At 39.5% G+C, this 26,315-nt stretch overlaps 1 protein-coding gene across 1 annotated transcript in view; it reads left to right on the forward strand.

Annotated features, from left to right (window-relative positions):
- The window catches only part of TIAM2 (TIAM Rac1 associated GEF 2), a 217,984-nt gene that overhangs the window by 174,344 nt on the left and 17,325 nt on the right, over positions 1–26,315 (forward strand). The window contains exons 14-18 of the mRNA XM_084623938.1: positions 225–328; positions 20,574–20,753; positions 22,724–22,792; positions 23,172–23,297; positions 25,721–25,829. Coding sequence (XP_084480064.1) covers positions 225–328; positions 20,574–20,753; positions 22,724–22,792; positions 23,172–23,297; positions 25,721–25,829 — 588 coding nt within the window. The remainder of the gene's footprint in view (positions 1–224; positions 329–20,573; positions 20,754–22,723; positions 22,793–23,171; positions 23,298–25,720; positions 25,830–26,315) is intronic.

The raw sequence follows: 26,315 nt of genomic DNA on the forward strand, positions 1-26,315 counted from the left end.
TCGTTCTTATCCAGCTGCATTTTTAAAAGCAGAGCTTCCACTCTGAAGTTTGTCCATTTCTTTTTTCCTCTTGTGTTATATATAGGGAAAGCTAACGTATTACCCCCTCCCCCCAAATGACCTGACTAGCAGCAGAGAGCGTTTACAAATGAAAACAAATTGATTCTTCTCCCTCTCATCATAGGTAACTCTCTAAACTGTGGTGGTTTTTCTTTCAAATGCAGACTTTAGCAATGTGCCTGATGTCACTGCTGGTCTGAAGAGGAGCAGTACTGATGGCACTTTGGACCAAGTACCACATAGGCAGAAGACTGATCCACCTTTCAGGGTAAGAGCATATCCCAGACCTAGCGATAATAAACAAATTGGGATCATTTTAAGATGACACTCTGCAGCTTGCAGAAAAGGGGGGTTGATTATATGCCAGCTTATTTATATATTTATTCTTCTTAGTAAATGAATTTATTGCTTATGACCCTGAAGGACTAATATTATTAGCTTGAGGCCAGCCTTGACCTGTAACATACCAGGGGGCATAGCTGCTGTGTCTCTAATGATATTGCCATGTGGACAAATGGGAATAAGGCAGAGTTCACCAAATTCATCTTTGCAAGTCACCTAAAGGTGGGGTTTGAGTCTACGGCTCAAGAGAAGATAATTTAGCATGCTAGTCACTGTACCATCTATGCCTTCTAAGCTGGTTAGCTGTTCTCTGAATGTCTGTTGCCATTCTTATTCTTTGTGCTGCTGTTGTTCCAAAAACTTTTTTGGGTTGAGGTGACCATAGCAACAGTTACTTAAGCCGCTAGTTCTAAGTGCCTCCATTTTTTTAGAATTTATTTTTTTGGCTACCCAGCCAAAAGGGTTACATGGGGTCTGATTTTTAGAAGTCTTGAGCCCTCACAGTTCATGAAACCTGAGTCTGGATTTGCCCCTTAAAACACATAGTTGCCTCACTTGGGGCAATGTGGAGGTGCACTATCCTACTAGGAGCATTGGGTTGCATTGTGCTTTGGAGATCAAAGCAACTGCTACGTCCTTTGTAAAAATTTATTGCATGCTGATGTCTGAATCCAGTCTTCATGTCCGTCTAGGAGAGGCTCTTGGCCTGGGCGCCAATAGTCCAATGCAGTCTTCTACTCAGGGGAGGCTGTTTGTACCCCTGGTGCCCCTCTCCCACTTCTCCTTGCATACCCATCCACTGTAATCTTGCCAAAGGAGAGTGTGTGTGAGAGGAGGGAGAACAACGGTTTCGGAATAGTGCTGAGAGACATGCAAATCAGATCACAGACTGCTTGAAGGAAGACATTTTCGTACTTTTGCTTTGCAAGAAACATTTAGTTGCCAACAGGAAAGGAACAGACTTGTTTGTCAAAATCATTCCTGATGTCTTTTTCAAATGCGCCAGAAAATGGGAAATTAAAGAGAGTTCAGCAGGATACTGATACACGGAGAGATATTCATTTATAGTAGTTATTGGATGGGATAAGCTGCTGTGATCTAAACTATGTGCCACCGCTAGTTCCAAAAGAACTGGAAGGGATCAGCCAGGTTTGCTCCCTGGTGACTCTTTCCTAAATTCTCTGCCAGTTATACTGGTGCATAATGTGTTAAGTTATTTCCCAGATTATATTGCAGTTGGGTTCTTTGATTGGAATACAGTAATGCAAACGTTATTTTTAAGAGTTAACGGAGGGTGTCCTGGCTTTCTAGATGCAGTGGAAAAAATGGCTTGGCAATCAGATGCAGTTTGATTTCATGAACCACAGCTGTAAATGAGTCTTTGACAGCCCTACAATCTCTGCAAATGGTTTTTAATTGATTGTCTTCTTTCAGTTGGAGGGTACCTATTACTGTCACAGCTCTTTGTACAACCCTGTCGATGTTTCTAATACATGTAGGATTTTTAAAGACAGTAAGTTAGAAAGTAGCCTCATTGGGCATGTTTGGTGATTAGGAACAAAAAGAAGTGGTTTCTATTTTTGATTGTTGGACTGTTCACCATATGAACAATAGGCACTCCTAATAAAAGCTAGTAGAAGAAAATAATGCAGCCTCTGAAGGTATAGTATCTGTTTTTGTTTTGTTTTTTTCTTTGCCTCACATATCTATGTATGCTAGTTTGATGCATTTGTATGGAAGTACAGTTGTAAGGATATTTCAGTATTATGTAATGTTACAGAAGTGTGGGGGTGAGAGGAGGCTACATATGCAAGTACAGCATTGTGAAGAAGACGTTGATGGTGGTAGGTGGTTCTGAACATATCTTGGAACAACAGGCAGTTTGGGGATTGTTTTATTGGGGGATGTGTGTGTGTGTGTGTGGTTCATTTCCCAACAGACAACAGCTGTAGATGTAATCACTTGCTTTGTGGAAGCACAATCCTTTGAACTTTGGTTGAATTTTTCCTAAAACAAGTAAGTAAACAAAAAGCAATCTTAACAGAGCTAAACTCTTAATATAAATCTGTATGTTTACTTATTAGATTTTATATTTGCACTTTTGGGGATTTTATTTTTCATTATGTAGCCTCTTTCCTGTAACAACCTAAAGGATAAGGATAATCTTTGATGAAGAATGCAGTGAAGAGAGCATCCAAATGAATTTCAGAGGTGCATACTAATTTGGGGCAAGAACATCTTTTGTCGTAGGGGTACGACATTGACAGTAACAGTCTTTCATTCATTGTTTAGTCCAGGAGACAGATGAATGAATGAATTGAAATAGTTTTATGTCTTGTCTGTCAGTCTAAAGGTTAATTCATGAGATAACAGGAAGATAAAGAGTTACAGTACTTAGTTACAGAAAATGAAACTTCTTGATAAGCTCTAAGAAATTATATAAAATAAGTAGACACTTAAATCCATCTGTTCTTGGCAATTCTGTAGTTTTGGCAGTTTTTCTTTCTCTGAGATGCCCAATTTATACCCTTTCTAATAACTGCCCCACACACACACACACACTTTTTTTTTTTAACAATAAATGTTACACTTTTAACACATTCTGTGTCAATACATTTTCAAACTGTGTTAAAATATTGTTTATATGGCAGTGGTATGTAACGTTGGCAATTGTTGTTTCTGCAATATGTAGGCGTATTGTTGACAGAAGATAGAAGACTTTGAAAAATCTGGGGATGCAGCACGATTGCTGATTCAATTAGATTTATTTGTGTTTAATCACTTTGAGGTCTAATTTCTTGTGCTCCTGGTGTTCATTGAAATGCTGATATATTGACAATTGCCAAAGATCAAGTCCTTCATACATTAAAGTAACATAAGCTGCATTATGTGTTCAGTGCCTTATGTCGATTACTTTTATTTTTATTCATAGGTCATAGTTGTGAAAAATGTTTTCTGTAAGCTATGGTTTATATTAACTGGAAATATAACCATGCAATTGATAACTTGTCTATCTTTACTGTGTATTTTTGGTAGATTCTTTTAATGCATTACATTTATTTATTTAATTTTCAGCTGCTCTAATTCTTTTGAGCATCATCAGAGAAAAATGCTTCTTGAAACAAATTAAATTTGAACAAAAAAGGAAAGACCTTAATGTAAACATATTCTCTCTCTCTCTCTTGCTGATATTAGATATGTGTGTCTGTGAGAGTAGGAGAGAGATGTTTTCAGACCAGAGATTTACCAGATAATAATAAAAAATATTAGTTTACAGTAGATTTTAGTCACTCTTCTTAAAGACCTATTTTGTCCTCAGACTGGTTGCATGTTTCCAGCTTGGCAAAATAGTTCACAAAATAGTTAATAATGCAGTGCATTTGAAATAACTTCAGTGTGTTCAAAGCTGTATATTAAAGTTCTTATAAAAAGAATGGTTATTTTCCTGTATTTACAAAATCTATAGAAAAAATAGATAGCTGATACTTTGTTGTAATAATAGTAATAGTGGAATGAATGCAATAATTCAGAGTAACATATGCCAACCTCTTCCAAAACTGTTAAATGAAATAGAGCATATTTAGAATATCATATTTTGTCTCCCTGACTAGCTGAATACAAATCAATGATGATGGCGTTTCAGGTTCTCAAGTATTATGAATAATTTGATGTCCCTTTTCAAAGGGCAGATCAAAATGAATTGTCTAATGCAGAAATGTGATCAAAGCAGTTGTCCTGCTCGCACTTTCTTTAGGGAAAAAAACACTACAAATGCTGCCTTAGCTTTTGCAAAATGGTCTGTCTGGTGCTGAAATTGTATTTATTTATTCAGAACCTAATGGATGTATTTCGTGGGCCACTCGAAAGAAACCATTTCAGACATATTAAATTATGGGCAGGCAAATGTTTGGAAGGTTTGAAAAAAATGCATGCCCATTTTGGACTGTTTGAATTTTTTTTTTTTTTTTTTTTTGTCATTTACCAGAGATAAGAGAACTTTCAAATTTCATATTGATCATGAGCAATTAATATTTTCATTAACTCTGCCTGTGGGCAAGCTCCTGCACATTTCCAAATGGCTTAGGAAACAACAGTTATTGGCCCCCATACATTGAGAATCCAAGTTTGTCCTACTGCTTCCACATGGGAAGAACCCAACAGCTATATTTTCAGAATATCAGAAGACTAGAAGTGCACACCGGCTGTGTATGCTCAGTATGCAATTTGCAATACTCCTAACTTTGGCAAAAACAAGATTTTCTTTTTCTTTTTGGTCCCAAAACTATCCAGAGTATGCCTGCAGTTATCCATCTAATTTGCATGTACAGTTACCCGGAATGGCTGCGTAAATTTTGTGCATATCTATGCTAATGACCACTAATACATCTGGCCATTTGCACATGCAAATAAACAATTTGTACATGTAATCTCAGTAAACATCTTTACCAATCAGGCAAATGATTCCTTGCACAAAGTTCACACCGTCCTAAACCTCTGACAACTTTATAAATATGGCTCCCAGCTAATTAGTAGGATATGTTAAAAGGCAGAATTTGAGCTGTGTCAAACTGTTACCTTTTAACGGTGATCCTCACAACCCATTTCTTCAACAGATATGCACATGGAAAGAGAGGGTGGTGTGGACACGGACACACACAACCCTCTCATACATCTTTCCATTGCTTGGCCAAACCACGTTAAAAAGTCAGAAGGCTGGCTTTTGCTAGTGAATTTAGTGCTAATGCCAAAGTTTGGATGGATAGCCCTGGAGGCTTCAATCCTTAATTTATTACAGAATAGGTAAAGCACAGTAAGCAGCAACACAAACTTGTTTAAAAGGTTCTACCAACGAAAGCCTGAAAACATTTGAAATAATCACTTCCTGTATTAGAAAAGGAAACCCTGCATTGGGGTCAGCACTTGAAAGGTTTGTTTAATTTTCCATTGGTTCAGTATAGCTATTCCTATAATAAAAAGTCACTTTGCATTTTATAATATTTTTCTGTGCATCCATGTGGTGTTGGACATTTTGTAGCCCTTGTTGTTCACCTGGCCCAGCCATGTGTTGGAGGGACACTCTTCAAAGCAGATGGAATCCCTTATTTCTCTACTGAGACTGCCTAAACATGGTATTGAAACTTCTTCACTCAGAACTTTACTAACACCATCAAATTCTTTCAGAGAGACAGTGGTGTTAGTTGGTGAAAATTCTGTCACTCTCCATTTAGCCCAGATTCAAACCTAGATCAAGACTTCTGAATCCCGTTGCCAATCTCCTGGTCCATCCAGTTCCTCCATAAACACGTTTTAAAAAATGGAGTATGTTGTTTTGGAGGGAGCTTCAGGCGAATGGAGTGTGAGTCATGATTTCTATTCTCATCAGGAAATTAATAAAATCATGTAATGAATGCCAAAAGCATGAGAGTCATTTTGCCATCTAAGAGAAGGCAAATGGCTATTGGGAATGGTGCATACATTATTAACCTGTTTTCCAACAATTCGTGTATGAGCATGTTATCTATAAAGACACTTACTATGCATAAGTACAGGTGATAGTTATGATATAATAAACAATGACATCTCTGCTGTGGCTGCCAACACTTGTAAAGTGGTGCCATCCAGTTATGCTGATGAGGACACTTATCCAGTAGAAACCAGGCAGAAGCCACTAATTGAATTTGTGTGAATAAGCTATGGAAGGATTTGTTTTTAATCAGTAAATGTTAGAAACAGTCAATTTTTCCCTACAGCAAAAGCTGAATAGAATATTCAGAGAAGGAAAGTTAATTTTTTTGAAACGTGTCATGTATAATACGTACATGTGATCAGTACAGATATGCCCTTTGATTTCATCCAGCATGTGGATGTGTGACACTGTGCATACATTATTCAGGCATCTGATTTGCTTCCAGAGCAGAAGTGCTCACGGATTAGAATAAATACTCTCTTACCTTGACATCCCAAAAATGTCCCCAGAAGAATACTGACCTTAAAGTAAAAATGGGAAGAAGGCAAGCGAGGTGGGAAGAGACAGTTTTGTGCAGGAAAGATTGTAAAATTCCTGGCTGGCAAATCCCATTATGCTGAACACATGAACAATAGGCGTTAATTCAAATGGAAAGAAAATCAAACTGAGATGACCCAGGCTTCAACAGAGGAATGAAATAATAGAAGGAAGAAGCCACTAGTTGCCCCCACATCCTGGCGCACTTTCTATGCATTGAGGCCGTTCCAGTAAATGTTTTCATGGGTACAGCTTCTTCTTAGCTCTGCTTTGCAATATCCCAGGCAGTGCATGCGTGCCCTGCATGTCATTAATTGCAAGAGAAATAGCTGTCTGAAGCTTTTGATCACCGTCAATAAGACATTCCGGATCTTTTGTGTGGTGAGCAATTTTCTTTAGTAATTGATAAGACCCCAGAACTAGTGAAGCAATCAGCAATTAATGTCCTTACTCTGTTCTAACTGCGGGGGCGGGGGGGAAGGGGGGAGGGGAGAGGGAACCAGTGGTGGATATAGTTCTCTTGAAATCATCTGTTCTTCTTCAATGCAGTGTGGGCATCATGCCAGCATGGAATCAAGATGTATTGCGAGAGGACAAGCTGATGTTCGGAAACAGTGTGTCTATCATCATCGGTTTTGCTTGGTTCAGTTGTGCCTTGAAGCCATAGCTCTGCACCGAAAGCAGTGCGCAGCCCTACTGGGCACTCTGAAAGTTATTGTACTACAGTTCCAGATGGCACAGCATGTGCTGATCCCAACCAGCTTTTCTGGCTGGTGCAGAATGGAGTTGGAGCCATGGCTCTGCCACCTCCCTGCTACTTTTGGGGTCAGCTAGCAGTTCTAGTAAGCCAGGGGTGAAATCCTGGCCCCACTGAGCTCACTGGGAGTTTTGCTGTTGACTCCAGAGGAGCCAGGATTTTGCGCCACACGTTCAAGGGAGTACTGCAGTTGTCTGACACCCAGACAAGGTCCTAACAGTTGGCCTCCAATATGCATGAGCTAATTAGTAAAGGACTTTCTAGAAGTGTATCATCATCTGCTGCAAATCCCAGACATTTCCTGTCCGTTGTGTGTCGCATTGATCACGCAGTTCAACCAAAATTAATAAGACCCATGACCATGATCAATGTATAGTTCATTTTCCAGTTGTTCAAGCATGCCAAGAAGAAAAGTAGATGATTTTAAAAGTGTTTGTGAGCAAATGTGTGAACTTGTGACTCCTTCTGTGTGCTATCATGCTGGTTTTTCTGGCTTGAAGTAGTAACTGACCTCCAGACACACTGACTATGAGTTTCTCATTAATGAAATTGGTGCAGACAACTCAAAGGAAGAAAACAAATCGATCTCTGATGTTTGCATGTGCGGGAAATTGATGAGAGCCACATTGAAATGTATCTTTCCCCTCTGCTACTCTGGGAAAAATCCCCCAGGTTTACACGTGGACAAAAAGGAAGCACAACAGCAGCACCAATATAGTGCATCGGACACGAGTCTGCAAGGTTTGTGATAGATTCTGGGGACTAAATTCTCTTTGCCAGCTACAGAGTACTGGGTTCATGCTTCATTCTTCAGGGATGAGAGGTCACTCAGTTCTAGTGGCAATAACATTCTGCACATTTTTGGCTTGTAAGGCAGAAGCATGGAAGTACAATTTTGTCATTTCCCTGGCTCTTGATGTACTTGGCAAGGCCAGCCTAACAGCGATTGAATACTGGAGATGGAAACACAGTTGTTGTGCACTGCATGCAGGCAAAGCACCAGTGGTGTCTTGAGTCCAGAGGGAGAATCATTCCAACCAAGTGACACATCCTGGTATGTGTCTCTGAATTGTGACTTGGGACAAAATGAGGAGCTGTCCATAATGAGGACATAATATCAGATAAACAGTTGCAAAGCCACATGGAGAGCTGAAGAAAGGAACCAGTCTCTGGGAGCCATAATTCCTCTATGAGTGGCCAAGTGCTTCTTAGACCTGTGTGAAAATACCTGATATGGCCGTGTCTCCTCCTTGAGCCATCCCACCTCCTCTGAGGTACACCAAGTGAGCAAGTCCTGAATTCCTCTATGTGCAGGGACTGCAAGTATGATAGGTCCTTTTGCAGGCCATATGATGGCAGGGAGAGTATGTGTACCCCATCAAGCTACCCATCCACTTATGCAGCTGTCACAATATTGTTTTTAGAGAACATTCAAAAGGTGGAGTAATCTGCTGACCATAGAAGAAAATCAGTAGCTCAGCACCTGTATAAAAGGAAGATAAAGGATTATTAAAAATTTTGGAATCAGAAATTAATAGCTTGAAGAGCTTACCCCCTCTCTCTTCCCCCACATGGGACAGAATCTGTTCTCAGTCACTCCAATGCAACCCCAGGAGGCTTCCATGATGATAACTGGTGTTATCAGTAACAGAATGTGGCTACATCCATACCCTGTAAATATTGCAGGTAGGCAGGATATTTCCTTCCAATCAATTTCTGATTATCTTGGTTGAAAACCACATGATCCTCGCATAGGGCTTGATTTCATTGATTCCCTTGAATTCAGTGGGTTTTGGATCAGTATTTTGAAGTTTTAACTCAGATTTTTGCTGTCACCATAGGTGCTTCTTTTTAGTGTTTTAACTGTAGTCTGTGCATTAATGGGAAAGGATAAGGGTTACCCTCTTTGTCTCTAAAGAATATGAATGGCAAAGCTAAGATACTTTGTAAAGGAGGAGTGTAACTAGAAAGTGTTTAAAATCTCAGTGGTTACCATAGTTTCTCATTCAGCGACTAAGAAAAGTTTCTTGAATACAGAACAAAGCTCTCTGTGCATGTGTGTGTGTGTATGAACGTTTAGAAGAAAGAATTCAGTATTTTGTGATGCTTGAAGATATTTTAAATGAAACGTTAATTAATATCAAATATTGTGATCGTTATTGATGTTTAAAATGTCTAGACTTAAAATTCTTCATTTGTCAATTAAACTTTGAACAAGTAACCGTATCCAAAGATATTTTTAAAACGTTTGCTGCAAAGTGAAAATATTTAAGTCAACAATCAGAAATAATGGTTCACGTTATCCATCAAGTTCTTGAGAAATGAAAGACCAAACCCCTCACACCCTATGCACAGATGTGTAGATCAAGTGAGTCAAGCTTGAAATAGTAATACCTAGGGATTTGTGAACAGTTCATATTACAGAACCTGAAACCTACCCTAAATCAGGGTGGGTGCGGTTTAATGTCGTATGTGCAAACTTCAGCCCAGGTTTGCAAATGGTTCAGGTGTATGTTATAAATGCAGCCGGCCCTTGCCCTCTCCATAATGGATCACTGCCTTCTCTAATCCAAAAGTATGTTCAAGGGAACAGGATTCACCCTCTACCCTCATGTAATAAGGTGTGGGAAACGGGAAACACATTCTTTAACAGCAGCTTAGCAAATGGGCACAGGAACAAAGATGTCCCATAATTCTTAGCATACTATCCAGGGAAGCTCTGGAGTTCCCTAGGAACAGCATGCTGGGAAAGAAAAGCCCTTCATACCTAGCATGTGATTGCTATGGAATCCCAGGGTTTCCCTAACCAGAATGCCTACTCATTATGAGTTGTCTCTCACTGCCACTGTGCTTATTTATACAACTACCATAGCATGAAAGTTCCCAGGTTCCTCTGTACTATATAATATAAAATTGCATGTGTATGTATTTTAGAAGGGGTATAAATCCTTGTGATTCAAGCTACAAGTCCATAACAAACTGAGTGGGGGAAGGTGGGGGGCTGTTTCGGGAGAAACTCCACTGTTAGGCAGATTATTCCATAATTGCCCACTACAGGGGTTTCTTGCATCTTCCTCTGAAGCATCTAACGCTAGTCACTGTTAGACACACACACACAGTGTTAGTAGGTAAATCACTGATCTGACCCAGCATGACATGGCAGTTCTTATGTCAATTTCTAGCTACTGAGCTTTCTGCCAGTGGTATGAAAGATGGCAAACATCTGTCCCTACAGGAAATCTGCACATTACTTACAGCAAAAAGGAACAAACGTATTTCTATTCATCTTAAAATAACTTTTTCCAAGGTGGTTGATTATCTTATGTGTAGATTTTGATGGTGGATTTTTGTGGGGGACAGAACTTGTCTGGTTATCAGATTGCTAAAAGAAAAAGTAATTTAAAGGTTTTTGTTTTGTTTTTCATTTTTTTTCTATATCCAGCTCCTAGAGAGGAGCTGGAAATATTACTATAACACTTGCATTTAATTTTTGAAATGAACACATTTTTTGAAAGACCTATTAATTGATAACATCATTTAGCTGGCATATGGCTAGCTAATAATCCAGGCTTAATTAGCAAGTCTGGGAAAGAATACCCTCCTAATACGGAATTAAAGCAGTCGTCATTGTTTTTTAATCAAGAATAAAGAATTTTATGAACCTAGAGTTTAGCAGACTGTTTTCAATCATGCTGTATGAATTTGAGTTCTTTTTAACACTGATCCACTGAGGAAAACAGATTTTTTTAATTGCCATCATTTGTGTTGATGCAGAAAAAAGATGGAGGAACAATACCTCTTTCCATATAATTGCACCTTAGTGAAGGTGATGCTGAAGACATAGCTTGCTTGATTCTCAAAGCATTAAAATCCCATAGATGTGGATAATGGGGCTGAAACGTTGCGTGACCCTTTGAAAATATCCCCATCATTGTAACCACTATACAGTGTCCTTTGGTTGAATCGCTGCACTTTTGGCACTCCAGTGCACCTCATGTCTTGCCATCATCTAAGGACAGACATGGTCGATCAGCAGGACAGATGGTGGGCACTACCTACATGCCCTCGGAATATTCAACAGTATTCAATAGTATGTTAGGGATTAAATGGTCATTGGTTTGTTGACAGGCAGCCACCCTGCAACAGGGCCTTACAAAATGGTTAATGCTGAACTACCAACTGGGAGTAATAAACTGAGAAGTGGTGGAGGGAAGTTGCAATAATTAAGAGCTAAATTATTCCCTTGAAGCAGTGTGCATGTATCAAAGGGCAATATTTGGCGTATTGTTTGGGTTAAAAATTAAGGGTCATGGGTACTGTATTGCGATAGGGAGGGGAAAGTGTAGCATTAAGGGCCCACTCCTGCCAGATGTTGAGCATCTCCTCAGGGGTGCTGAGTGCCTCCACTGTAGTGGGCCCCAAAAGTGTTAGTAAATAGAGGGAAAGTGGGGAAGGATGTCACAGCTTTTTATTTCATTGGTAGAGCACAGTCAATTAACTAAACAATTGTTTATTCATCTTGTAACTCTTTGGCTCAGCATCCCTACTAATGGCATAATATCCTATAACATTTTGCTTAGTCACATTTTATAAGTGATCTATTTACTAACAGGATATTTTTGTGACTTGATTAGCATGAGACATAGAGTGCCCTTTTGAGCATGAATTTATTAACGAGCAGCATAGTTTAGAATGTTTTTATCAAACTAGAAAGTTCAAATAAAGGACAAGCACAATTATATAAACAAAACATCTAGCAAGCTGCTTGTTTCTTTTTCCATTTCAGAGCTCATTTGTAATCCACACCATTTAGTGGCTGATACACTTGACAGAGCATCGACATTATTGGTAAAGTCACCTTGACCTTCAGGGCAGTCCCTACCCCATGGGTGTTTTAGGTATCTGGCTAATTTCCTTACAGCACCTGATGTATTTGTTTAAGTGGTAAAATTCACTGGCACCATGGCATTCTGTTAGCAGGTATGTCTCAGGGGAGATTTGCTCTACATAAAACCATATTCTCTCAAACCATGAGCTGCCATTTACAACTACACTCTGCTTCTTCTTTTTTTTTTTTTTTTTTTTTTAAATAATGCTGTTATCTGAATGTACTTGGCATTTTTCCATGATGTTGGAAGTGTTTTAAAAGTGAAGGTACGCAAGGAATTCTGTTTACATTCCTGTACAGTATTTAGTCCAATTTAAAACTGGGCACCAATAGTATCTCAAATTTTCATTCATCAACTCAAAGGATAATCATTGCAGAGTATGTTGCAGTTGTTGAGCTCAGAGTAAAGATGTGATAGTATGAGATCTAAAGGCACTTACCTTGCTCAGAAAAGCCTTTTCCTTAGAGAAGTTGATGGTGGTAATCCACAGTGCCTGCCTTCAGGAGGAGTAAAACCAGAGCTAAGAATTTAGTTTGAGCTCACAAAACTTGGCAGCAGAAACTTATGGGTCTTTGCACCAGATTTTCTCTATAGTAAGTTCTGGAACTGTTTTCATAAAAGGACATTTATGTAACAAGGTTAGAAGCTGACCAATTATACACGCACTAGGGACTACATGTTTTCTCAGATGAATGGTTTGGTCATTGCTCTTAGTAGGAGTGAAAGCATAAGTGAACGCTACATCAAATTTACTGTATCTAGTAATTGAATAATAGATTTCAAGAGAGGTGTCTGCTCAATAAATAGCTTTATTACAGTCGTCTGTGTTTCAAGGTGGGATTTTTTTATTATTATTTGCAGTTTTACCCAAGTAATGGCATTTTTGTGTGTCTCTGTTGCAAGCAGAGTATCTATCAAATGATGATTCAGATCACAGCAGGGAATTGTGCTTGTTTTACCAGCGGTTCACTACAGCTTGGAAATAACCAAAATATTAACATTTGGTTCCCTTTCTGAGCTTTCTAACAAATAATCTGGGACTGCAGCTTTATTTGCAGGAGAAGCAGAAGCTGCAACCCTGGACCCCGCAGGGGAAATAAATTTTAAGAAAATTGTGACACTACATAAACAGAAAAGTATGCAAAACCCTGCCTGAAATCTTCTGCTCCTTAAATTGCATATGTTAATGGCTGACTGCATCAGAATAAGCAGAGAGGGAAGGAGGAGAGAGGCAATATTTTTAATAAGGCTATAGGATAAAAATACAGTAGGGATTCAGGGAAGTTATTATATACACTTCATTATTATGTATACACTGAGAGGTGCCATCTTTTTCTAAATCAGTATGTCGGTCTAGGTGTCTGTCTATCTGAAGAATGCCATCTGAAATTTTGCATGATACGTTAAAGGCCTGGACCCTGCATCATTGCAATGATTTTCAGTTTTGCCTTTCACTTCAGTACAAATTGGATCAGGTCCCGAAGACACTGATTTTCAGAGGTGTTGAGCAAAACTCCTGTGAACTCAGTGTGAACTGCAGGTGCTGAGCACCTTGAGAATGCAGGCCTAATTGTCTTGCATAACAGTTTACTGGATGCAAACTTTTGTACATTTCAAATGCTGATGTGATGTAGTCACAAAAGGGTGTTAGATATTTAATTAACACACAGAATGCTACTTGATGAGCAAATATCTCAGCAGTTCTTTTTAAATAAAGTTAGTATTAAAACTTCTCATGTTTTAATTAGAACAACTTTACCTTGCCAACATTACTTTACACTCTTTATGAGAAAAGCAAATCCATGTTGTTACTAATGGCATTAGAGTTCTGATTAAAATTTCTGAGACTGGGAACTTCAGAGTTAACTTTAGCTCAGCTCAATTTGTCTGGTTACTATACGAAATACTCATCACTGTTTTCAGAGTAACAGCCGTGTTAGTCTGTATTCGCAAAAAGAAAAGGAGGACTTGTGGCACCTTAGAGACTAACCAGTTTATTTGAGCATGAGCTTTCATGAGCTACAGCTCACTTGCTGTAGCTCACAAAAGCTCATACTCATCACTGTGTTTCATCCTTTACTTATTGGGTATGCTGCTCCATCCCTAAAGGTAAGTCTGAACATGCTTAGTTTGCAGATCAGAACCCGAGAGCTTATATGAGGTTTGTTTCTGTTTAATCTACTTTGCTTTTTACTAGTAATATTTTAATTAAAAAGCATAATCTCAAACTGAAACAATCCTAAACAAAACAATGCTTCCAGGTAACACCTTTTCAATTCATACTGTGATATTTGGAGGATACTTCAGAGTTGTATTTGTTTGCCTGAGCACAGTGCACTTAGTCACACTTACTGTACTTTGTTTTGGCCCTCCATAGTGTCAAAAGATGATATCCTAGTGTTAATTAAGAATTGTTATAAAGTATCATATCGATGGATAAAATAGATTGAGAATGGGCTAAAAATCTGGTTATAAAATCTTTGTATTAGGCCCCTCTGCAATCACTGAGGTGAATCAAGTTGATCCAAAGTATCATGGAGCGTGTATTAGAAAAAGTTATTGTGCTTGCACAGCTAATGGTTTTCAGACATGACTGAGATTTTTTAGCAGTACCAGCAAGGATTTGTTTCACCCCATGAACAAATGGCCTTGGAAAGGTAATTATATTATCATAAACTAAGCTACTTTTTTTAGTTAGTGAACAGACAATTCTATTTTGTTGTTGTCCTCAAACTAAAAAAAAAAAAAAGTCCAAGGTACAAAATCCTGAAACTGGGGGATTATAACTGACCATCTAAAATAACTAGAGCTATAGCAGTACAAGAGTTCTGATATATACATTTTCATTTTATTTTGTCTCTTACCCCACCTCCAGTGCCACCTATTATCAGTAACCTCAGTATATCTGCAGTGAAAAGCTCATTATGGTAGTTTCCAGTGAAAACCAGCTTACTTTCAATAACTCCCAAACTCCAGACATTTTTTCAGCCAAATGAATGATTTAGTAGAACATATATACTATCTATACATGCACAGCACCTGGGGAGTTTATAGATGATTTTTTTTCCAGTGAAAGGTGGACCCTAAAAGGTTTTGTCTTGACAGTCACATGTCCCTTAAGAAACTACAACCTGCAGATTTCTATGGCTTTGAGTGGAAAGCATTTTCCATTCATAGGGAGGATGAAAGAAGATCAAAAGCACTTTAAATAGAAAAATCATGAAAACTAGGTCTACCCTGTCTGTTTAAAGCAAGTGGAAACTTTATGGGCTTCTCTGGTTTTCTTCTCCCACAAGAGCTGACACTAGAGAAGGCATTAGGCCTACTGTTCTTTTCTTGGAATCCCACTGCTTTTCGTCTGTTGACCAGCTGTGATGCTAATCTGGTCTCATCCCTGGAAAATAATAAGCTACTGGTACACCAGGCAACTAACCAGACAAGGATTCAAGTTTAAAGTGAGTCACTTTCTGTTCTGTCGATATGATAGTAAAGTGTCATTTTGGTTTTTTATTATGATAATCAACATGATTCACCTTCAGATAATAAATTCAAAGAATTAATTACCTCCACATAGATGCAGGCATTCTTTATAAGAGTACACAACTGTGAATATACATCAGTAACAGGTCAGATACTGTACATATCATGCTCTGTGTCTCATACTGTATACCAAGTGATGGACTAGTCTATATTTTATATATGTATTTATATATAAAATTTTTGCTTAGATTTCACACTCATGTATTTTGTGTGTGTGTGTGAGAGAGAGAGAGTGAGAGAGAACATTTCATCGGGAGGTTACGTTAAAGAATTTTCTAAGCCTACTCAAAAACATTCCTGTTAATCACTTTTTTTCAAACAAATGCCAACTGCCTGCCTGGCAGAGCAAACTTTGGAGTACACGTGGTGCTTAAATGAGAAATGGTAAAATAAACAACACAGAGAAGGTAACACTAATTAACCTCATGGAACCCTGGTTTTCATTCAGTATCATACACTATCAAGTCGCAGTGTTTCAGAGGGCAGCCATGAAATTTTGCTGGAGCTTAACCAGTTCTGATTAATGTCATGTGCTCTTTCTCCAATTAATTTTGCATAGGTTTTTAACTTTGCAGGGGATGGCAAAGCTTCAGACTGCCATGTGCATAAATGCCAAATAGCAAAGAAAATACCAAAGGTTAATCATAGCTCCCTAGTAAGGGGATTCTTTGTTCAGTTAAAAAGGTTGTTCTCTGAGTATTTTTTTCTCAAATACATTTTACTCTGTGTTTTTGAGAATCAGACGTGACTCATAACCAAGTTACGGTATAAGCATCACTGCTAATGTCTGCTTGGGCCCAAGCTCATGGGAGAATCTGGCAATATTAAGCACTGGCACGTTATATCTTTGCCCAGAACAAATCCCTCTAAAAGGTCGATAAAGATATTCCCTATTTATGTAGAACATGGCAGCCAAAATATAGGGAAAATTATATTCTCATTTCTTAAAGCAAAATGCATAGGACCAGAGTGTGAGCAACCAACCCAGGGGTGAGAAAGCAATTTCTGCCCATTGTGTGACTCTTCAGGACTTCGCATAACAGCAACCTCTGGGGTGTCTTCTACATCTCTATGGGGTGGTGGGGAGAGTAGGGGAAAAGCAACAGGATCATGACCCGGAGCCCTTTACATTAGCTTGTACAGGTAGAGCTGGTGTGGTGGTAGAAGTGTTGTACACAGCCTCGTTAGCACTTACCCCCCCCCCACTTGGTAAGGCAACTCCCATCTCTTCATGCGCTATGTATTTATACCTGCTTACGGTATTTTTCACTCCCTGCATCTGATGAAGTGGGTTATAGCCCATGAAAGCTTATGCCCAAATAAATTTGTTAGCCTCTAAGGTGCCACAAGGACTCCTCGTTGTTTTTGCTGCAGAAACTGTTCTGCAAAGATCTGCATTCTGTACTGCCTTGCATCTACTGTGGCCCTTCGCAGCTGTGCAAAGTGTGCATGCAACGTGGGTGTAAAGTCCTGCCATTGGGTAGCATTTCATTCTTCCTATCAGGTGTAAATGGCTGCACCAGGAATGAAGAATCTGCCTCCGGGGAGTGCACAGCCCCATGTGCATCATGGAGCCAAGTTCTGCAGCGCCCCACTTCACAAGGGATGACAGTGGGCAGTAAGTCTGAAAACTGTCAGGGCGTACAGGCTGGAAGTGCCACCTAAGGCAGGGGGCATGCGCTTCAACATCTGAGGACTAGCCTTGCTTTCATGAAAACTGCCCTGGCATTTTAATAAAAGAAATGCATGAGATACAACAAGAATTTAGTCAGGAAGAGGGTGGGAAAGCTCAGTTCTCCAAAGCTCATGGTCCTGCAAAATGCCTCCAAATAATGCTGTGACATCCCACACCCCTTTCAGGCACTTACAGAAGATGACGCATTCAACATTATTGTCCAAGTGCATCTTTCTATAATATGTATATAATTTTTACATATTTTTTCTTAGAGTAATACTGTGCTTTGCTTATAGCCTTCAATAGGCTACCTAGTATTCTTGATCAATGGTTGCACTCCCATGGATGTCAATCACAGCTGCCCACACACACCTTGAGCTGTATTTCGCCTGAAGTCAAAGTCATTATGACACAGATGTCACACTGTCTGACATCAGAAACAAAGGAGATAAAACTCAAGTGTTTTGGAAATTCATCTTCTTGTAAAGGTTCTTAAAATAAAACCATGATTTGCTAAGTGCAAAGAATAATTATTTCAAAACCTGCTATTTTTAATGCCACAGAGTTAAGTGTGATTTTTGACAAATTTCAGCAAGACAAAGCTGTAATCTCAACAGATGCCATTCAATGTATACTGTATTTTGTCAAATCCTATTTTGTGCTGTAAATATGGCCCTTAACTAGATTCCGCAGTCCTGAGAGCTGTCATTACACAGGGACTGTGGAGTAGATGCTTGCATGCATTAGTGTTGCAAGGTACTGTAAGCATTGTGTGGGAATAATAGCCATTTAAAGCCAGGGACTGGAAAGTCCTACGTTGATATTGTTTGACATTTTAAAAAATTATATCCACTTATCTGGATGTTAGGAATGCATATTTATTTTGTCGAATAATTGATTGGGATTTTATGCTGTAATTTATGGTGTCATTATATGATGCATGTTGCCTAATTGTTATAGGAAATGTGGCAGAGCATCTGGCCTGGAAGGCTAGCCGCCGGCTCCTCCCCTGCAGGCTCAGCTCACTGCACCGCTGGCGCAATGCTCTGGGGGGTGGGATTGTGAGCTCCTGGGACGGTGCAGCTGCAGAGCCCAGCCTGACCCGGTGCTCTGTGCTGCACGGTGGCATGGCTGGCTCCATGTGTAGCGCCGCCAGCCACCCGTGCTCCAGGCAGCGTGGTAAGGGGGCAGGGAGCAGGGAGCAGGGGGATTGGATAGAGGGCAGCGGAGTTTGGGAGGGGTGTTCAAGGGGCAGGGGTTTGGATAGGGGTTGGGGCGGTCAGAGGCAGGAGTCCCAGGGGGGCAGTCAGGAATGAGAGGAGGGGTTGGATGGGGTGGCGGGGGGAAGTCGGGGTGGGGGTTCTGGGGTCGGTCAGGGGACAGGGAGAAGGGGTGGTTGGATGGGGCAAGGGTCCGGGGGGAGGCAGTCAGGAATGAGAGGAGGGGTTGGATGGGGTGGCAGGGGGAAGTCAGGGGTGAGGGTTCTGGGGGCGGTCAGGGGACAGGGAGGAAGGGATGGTTGGATGGGGGGAGGCAGTCAGGAATCAGAGGAGGGATTGGATGGGGTCCTGGGGGCAGTTGGGGACAGGGAGCGGGGGGGTGGATGGGGCAGCGGTCCTCGGGGGGCCATCAGGGAATGGAGGGGTTGGATGGGGCAGGAGTCCCGAGAGGGGGCCGTCAGAGGGTGAGAAGGAGGGGGGAATAAGAGGCAGGGGTCAGGCCACGCCTGGCTATTTGGGGAGGCACAGCCTCCCCTAACCAGCCCTCCATACAATTTCCAAAACCCAATGCGGCCCTCAGGCCAAAAAGTTTGCCCTTCCCTGGTTTACGAGCTACTTCCCTAAACATCAGAACTTCTGTTATTTCTCCATTGGATGACACCATAACATGGCAAGCCTTTGTAGTTCCTGTTTCAGATTTTAGCCTGACATTATCGCTTAGGACACCCAGCTCCATATTCTGGACTAAAGGCTGTGCTGTGCTGAGTTTGGACTCAGAATAGTTGAGAAGGAAAGGGAGTGGAAAGGAGCCACCTTTAAGCTTCCCTAATTTTTGGCCATCTGAAATGACTTTTGAAGTAATTTAGAGCAGCCTAAGGGCTGCTGTATATTGCACTGACTGCTTTGCTGAATCAGCACCTTAGTTCAGAACCATGAAGGAAACATTTGTCTATGGACTCACACATGTGTGCAGCTGATTTCATTTATGGCTTGGTCTCCTAAATAGAATATAAGATATGGCACAACATTTTGTGACAATCCAATATTAGTATTAGACACTGCAGGTACAGTGTACGTATAGGTATATACAGGAACAGATGCATCTGATGAAGTGAGCTGTAGCTCATGAAAGCTTATGCTCAAATAAATTTGTTAGTCTCGAAGGTGCCACAAGTACTCCCTTTCTTTTTGTGAATACAGACTAACACGACTGCTACTCTGAAACCTGTCAGATACTTCAGTGCTGCTCATGGTATAAAGTTGTACTCAGACATATAGGAGTATTGGAAATCGTATTGCTTGTGTAATTTAAAACTGTGCTAGACTAAACACTCTGGGGTATACTAGGAAACAGTCTTGCATTGTCAGGAGGCATTCTCCTGTTTTCTTCTAGGATTCATTACCCTTTTTGTTTCATCTCCACCTCTCATCCTGCTTGAGAAACTGTTATCTCCTTTTTTTTACTATGGTTAAAATTTTCAAACACCCCTACATGATTTAGGTTCCTAAGTCCCATTTTCAAAAGTGACTTTGACACTAAGAAGCTCATGTCTTATTGAAAGTCAATAATCTGAAACAGATAATAAATAAAAACGAGTAAAAAGAAAGGTAAAGAACATTTTATTTTCTGTTCCTTCCTATCTTCCTGGAGTGAATGTGGCAAAAAAGAGGAGAAATAGATTATACAGAAAGTAACTTCAGACAATGCTTAGTATCAAAATAGATGTTGCAGATTGAGCATGATCTTGTATTTCCTGTATGTGTTAAACATCCACGGAAGTCAGTACAAAAAATGTTGGATCAAATCACTAGAAAATTGCAAATGTTGTTGTTTTGATCTGTGAAACAATTTTTCTTGTAAAGGACCACATTATGCCATTTATTGTTTTCTTTTATGCTGTATTATGCCTTCAAAGCAATAGGGAGTTATGCTTAAAAAATCAATGGTCTGATATGGCCCAGTGAATTTAGAACAGGAGGAAACATGAATCTGTGAATCCCCTTTCCTATATAAAGTTCTAAAAAGGCTGCACCTACCTTTTGTGTCCTTTGTTTTCAAATGAGTCTACTTCTTTTAATCCAATAGAGCACCGAACAAATTACTACATTGTGTCAGAAATTTCCTGAAGTCCAGGCAAACGGCATGGAAGGACAAAAGGACAGCCAAGATCCACCCCTGAGACCACTGGGACGAGCCCTGTCTGATGCAGATAGGTTGAGAAAGGTCATCCAAGAACTTATGGACACTGAGAAATCGTATGTCAAGGTAATAGAAAAAACCTTCTGTTTAGCTATGTGCTTCCTGTTGAGCTCTACAATGGTTTGCATACTATACTTGTACATTTTCAGGCTTATCTGTGTATGAGCTGACCATTAAAAGGGCCTGAGCTTACTCACATGAGCATTCACATCACCTTCAATGGACTTACCTTTTGTGAGTAACGACTGCAGGTCCAGGCCCTAAGATTTCAGATCCCTGGGCAATTTGAGATGTATTCTTATATCCAGGGGAGTGGAAATTCATGGGTAGAGGGCATCTGCAATATCTGAGGATTGAGATCATCCTGTCAGGTCATCCAGTGGATTTTTCCATACTTCTCCAGAATTTAAGCTTTCACATATTTTTAAAGATTAGCTTTTCTGATTACGAAGAATGTCTCTTACCATGGAAACTAATGAATTGGTCAATAATTGGCAATTATTTTTGAGTCTGCAGCCAGGGAGACTTAAACACATAATGCACAATTTCAGCTGTTTCTAGTAATAATAATTTGTTCAATTAGTAAATAAGGCCATACTTTTTTTGAATGCCTGGCTCTTTAATTAGACCCAAGCTAATTAAGTCTGAATTCCAAAAGGAGAAACTTCAATTAAAAGTCTTATGTGAAGCTTGGATTTGTTAACTTTCATCAAGGAAGAAGCCTGTTCACAATCCGAAGTACTGCCAACCTAACACTTGATCTCAAAATATATGCTATTAGGTATAGGTATTTGCTGGAATCAACATGCATGTGGAAGTCTAGGAGGGAAGGTTCCCAATGTATTTGCTTTAGAAATCTCAATTATCTCCAGCTATGCTTCCTCGAGCAAACTAGGTATATCTACATAAAATGGATCCCTGAAGAAGTCCAGCTGCTCTTTCTTGTATAGAGACCACTTTAATCAAGGTTTCAGAGTAACAGCCATGCTAGTCTGTATCCACAAAAAGAAAAGGAGGACTTGCGGCACCTTAGAGACTAACAAATTTATTTGAGCATAAGCTTTTGTGAGCTACAGTTAACAAAAGCTTATGCTCAAATAAATGTGTTAGTTCTCTAAGGTGCCACAAGTACTCCTTTTCACTTTAATCAAGACTCAGTGTGCCCTTAGATATTTGGATACATCCACTTATGATACAAAGCAAGCATTGTACCTACTTGGACATGAGAACATGACCTAATCTATGTGCAGGCATTTGGTAATCAGTTTCATCTTGATCCCCCAAAATTCAAATAGCTTCAAGGATGACAATTCAGATTCTTTTTATCTTGTGGTTTAATATGGAGGTCATTGAGGTGTGTTGTAATAGCTGCCAAACATCCCAGATCAGGCAAGTCATAACATTTTGGTGCAGGGCTCTCAAGAAGACACACATTCTGCCCTTCCCGTTAAGAAATTCTGCCACTTCTTTTCTCAGGGTGACAAAGCCCTACTGCATTGACCCACGAGGCAGCCATCACACTTTGATATGACATAATAAGTCTTCCAAAACAGCTTCAAGTCTGTGAAGAAATGACTGGAAAAGCCCTTTAATCATGTTGCCCTGAAAAAATAACAAAGCACCTTAATGTGTAATAAGATTTAAAAACACTACACATCATTTTGATTGTTAATACTAATGTTTAATGGACTTGTTACTGCTATTGTTCACCCAACCTGCATGCTTATGAACCTTGATGTTGTTCATGTATTTCTATATTTGTGTTCTTCATAAAACTATCTTCTGTAATATTTGTATACCTCTCTGCACTAAAACATTTCTTTGTTAAACTGTGCAGTTTGGGGCTATAAGACTGATAAAGCTTCAGTGTTAGGTTCCGATTAGTTTGCGTCTAAACTAAAAATAGTTTTTAGTATTGCAAAAAAGTGAATTGTTTCTCAGTTTTCTTCTTGAACGTGATTTTTATACACAGCTCTCAAATGCAGTATGGTTTTGAATTGTTATATAAAGCTGAGCAAATTCTTTGTTTCTTGCAGGATTTGAGCTGCCTTTTTGAGTTATACTTGGAACCCCTTCAAAATGAGACCTTCCTTACCCAAGATGAGGTGAGGCAATAGTTAAAAAAGATGTTTTCTTTGTTCTTTTTTATTCTTTCCAAAATCACTTGACACTTGGGCGAACATGACAGAAAAAGCAAACAACAAACATACCAATAGAGCATACGCTATTGTGTTTTTCTATTTAGCACATTAGTTACATCTTTTGTAATGGTAATTGTTCTCCTGACTAAAACGTTTCTAAAAAATACTTTGGTATTTTTTAGCCACTTTTTCTTTGTGGAGTCAATGCCAACATTATTAAGAAAACAAAAAATCATTGACCTGTGGCATCCCTTTGCTTATAGCTCCTCTTTAGTGGATTGTCTCCTCATGGCATCCAGTAAAGTTGGACACTTCATGTCTGTCATGTCTGATTTTCACACAGATGGAGTCATTGTTTGGCAGTCTGCCAGAAATGTTAAATTTCCAGAAGGTGTTTTTGGAGACCCTGGAAGATGGAATTTCTTCCTCCTCAGATTTTAACACACTGGAAACCCCATCCCAGTTTCGGGTAAACATGTGGTCTTTTAACAAATTGTAATGTGTCTGGAAGTTTGTGCAGAGTTCTGGTATTTAGGTTTATTTTCTCTCTCTCTTCTCTTTCTCTCCATATAGCAGGTTTTTTTATGTTAGCTTTGCTTTTTATTGCAAATACATATTTGAGCACTGACTGAATTCAGAAATGAAAAATAAAGGCCTACTTTGCATTTTAGTTCTTCTCTTTTCCATGGTGCATGATGTGCCACTGGAAACAAGTACAGATTTAGATGTTCAGTATTCTATAAACACATAATGCTTAAAGGTGCTGTGTTCTCTTATAGCAAGGTCATTATCGCTTGGCCAAATTCTGCTCTGCATTATGCCCCCTGCAGTCCATTGAAGTGATGGTGCCTAATTCACCAGCTACATGATACAAATAACCCCAACTATAGACAATGGGAGTTCTCTCACATCCAGGGCCCATTGAGAGTAAGTGAAGGCAGAATATGGCCCACTGTATGGTTCTTCAATATGCCTTAGTAGCATCACTCATTCACCACGCACAAGAGGTGGCTCCTATCCCGTGACTGCGGCGTTATGGAAGTAGGGGACAGTTCTGCTGTGTCTCCCAGATACGCATTGACTTTCACTAAAGAAATTTTGGGTAAAAAGGCTATTTTTAAAGTTTTGTTACTTTTTTGGTTTGTCCCCTTCCCATCTCTTTTAATGGCTCCTACTTTTTTACTCTGTCATTCTGTGGATTGCTTTCTAATAAGATATCTCTCCTGCCCTGGTAGTCTCCAGGACTCGCAGTCCTTCCCAAGCTTACCTTCATCCAAAAAAAGAAACACAAAAGCACCCAGGAATTACCACCTTTTGGAAAAAAATGTTAACAGGCTTGAAAATCATCAGAATTTTTTTTATACCTTCTTCTGGCATCAGCCCCTACTTTCTTTTCACCCATACAGTCACCCATATTCTTTCCAACACCATAAGCTCCATCACATGGTTGCCCAACCTTCTCCCTATCCCATTGCAGCCATGTAGTAGGATAAAACTATATAATATAGTCATTGAAGGGTAAACTAAGTGTATTCAACAGCATGACCAGTTATTAAACCTTGTGCAAGAAGCAATATTGTCAGTGTAAAGTAAACTTCCTAATACCTTTCCAGTGGGGTAAACAGGGTTTTTGAAGAGCAAATGATTGCATGTGTTTGCATATGCAAGTACAGGAATGGAATCCCATTGTGTCTGTGTGAAGCTCCATTTATAAAATATGCTGTTGTTAAGCAGCAGACACAGCAAAACCGATTTATTTTTGCAGACTCATGCTGCAACATGACGCTGTTGGCAGAGAAAGGAATCAAAGATGAAGTAATTGGTGTAGCTGACCCACACATACCTGGGGCAGGGAGAGTGGAGGAGTACAGGGAATTATTTTTATAAGTGCAGGAAAACTGCCTCTTCACACTTTTCAATTGACAGGCTCATGCTAGCTGTGATTTTCTTTGTGTAGAAGACAGGAGGTATGGAGATGTAATGAGTAATGGAGAAACACTAGAATTTTATTATAACTACTGATTTGTTTTTTCTTGGATTGCTCTATGAAGTGGCACTAATTACAGTATTAATCTTTAGCTTGTATGCATTTCATTAGCTTATTTCCCAAAGATACATAATAAATAGGGAAAGCTCAATTTCTTAAAGAAGTTCTTAATTTTTCTTTTTTAAAAAGTGAATTCAATGTTCATGAAACATGTCATTTTGATAGCACCGGAGACTGAAGTTCTCTATCTTGGACACCGCTGGTCCCTTGTCGCACCTTTAATCCTGACCTGGAGGGACGAATGAGGGGAGAGTCAGTGCCCAAACCCTTGCAATGCTTGGTCTCATTGCTGAGGCTGAGACTGACTGCCAGATGAAGTGGTTGTTTTGGTGATGTCCACAGAGAACTGGCTGAAACCATCCAATCATTTACCGTAGGCCACTGAGTAATTGTCAAATGGGAACAACTTTTACCTACAAACCTGGATTGGATTTGAATATATAACCTAAAGTCAAAAGGGTCCATATTCTACTAGAACCCTCTCACTTATACAGCCATACGTCAGAGAGGGTACACTTGCTTTTCAAACACCTACCCTTTGGAAAAATCCATTTCAACCACCTTTTTCAGTTGTAAACTGAGCATATTTATAGGAAAGCCTTTGAAACAAAACAAATACAGAATCTAACAAGACTATCTGGCTTTTCACAGTGGAGCCACACTTTAATGTTCTGGTATGCAGTGATTCCAGTTGTTAAATTAGGTTTATGGTTATATCTAGAGAATATATCCAGAACAGAAGCTGCCTTAGCTTGGAAATGGGGCCACAATATAAACTATTTAAATCATTGCAGAGCCTTAATTAAGATTTTAATAAATAAATATGTTGATTATCTTGGTTTCAGAAACTGCTGTTTTCACTCGGTGGTTCTTTCCTATATTATGCTGACCACTTCAAACTGTACAGTGGGTTCTGTGCAAACCACATAAAAGTTCAGAAAGTCCTTGAGCGAGGTAATTCATTTTTTTGATTGATATAATTCATTTGCATGACTTTAACTTCAAATAAATCACTATAACTAGTTTTATCAATTTGAGGTTTGTGCCCCAGGAGAATCCTAATATTAAAAAAGGAGAAGTGGGAGGTCTTTTTACATGAATATCTGTGATCTGTCCTTGTGCTGAAATGTAATCATGATCTGAGAAAATAATAGGAGAAGTTTTCTTTTGTAACACCTTCAGAGTAGCTTGAATAACAACAGAAGCTCTTTCCATAAGGCTGTGCTATCTACAGATTCAGTTCACACTTAAAAAAACAGCAGCTTTGAGATCTATTTTTGGGTGTATGTGTGCGCGCAACATATGAGGGTTTGTGTCAGTCAAAGCTGCAGAGAACTAAGTGTACGTTGAGATGGAAGTGTTAAATTAGTTCTTTCACACTGAGATCTTGGTGTTTGGTTGTTTTGGAGCAGGCCAAGTTTATGGTACATTGAGAGAGTT

Source organism: Lepidochelys olivacea (genome assembly GCF_965140295.1).
Source record: "Lepidochelys olivacea isolate rLepOli2 genome assembly, chromosome: 3".
Classification (NCBI taxonomy): Eukaryota; Metazoa; Chordata; order Testudines; family Cheloniidae; genus Lepidochelys; species Lepidochelys olivacea.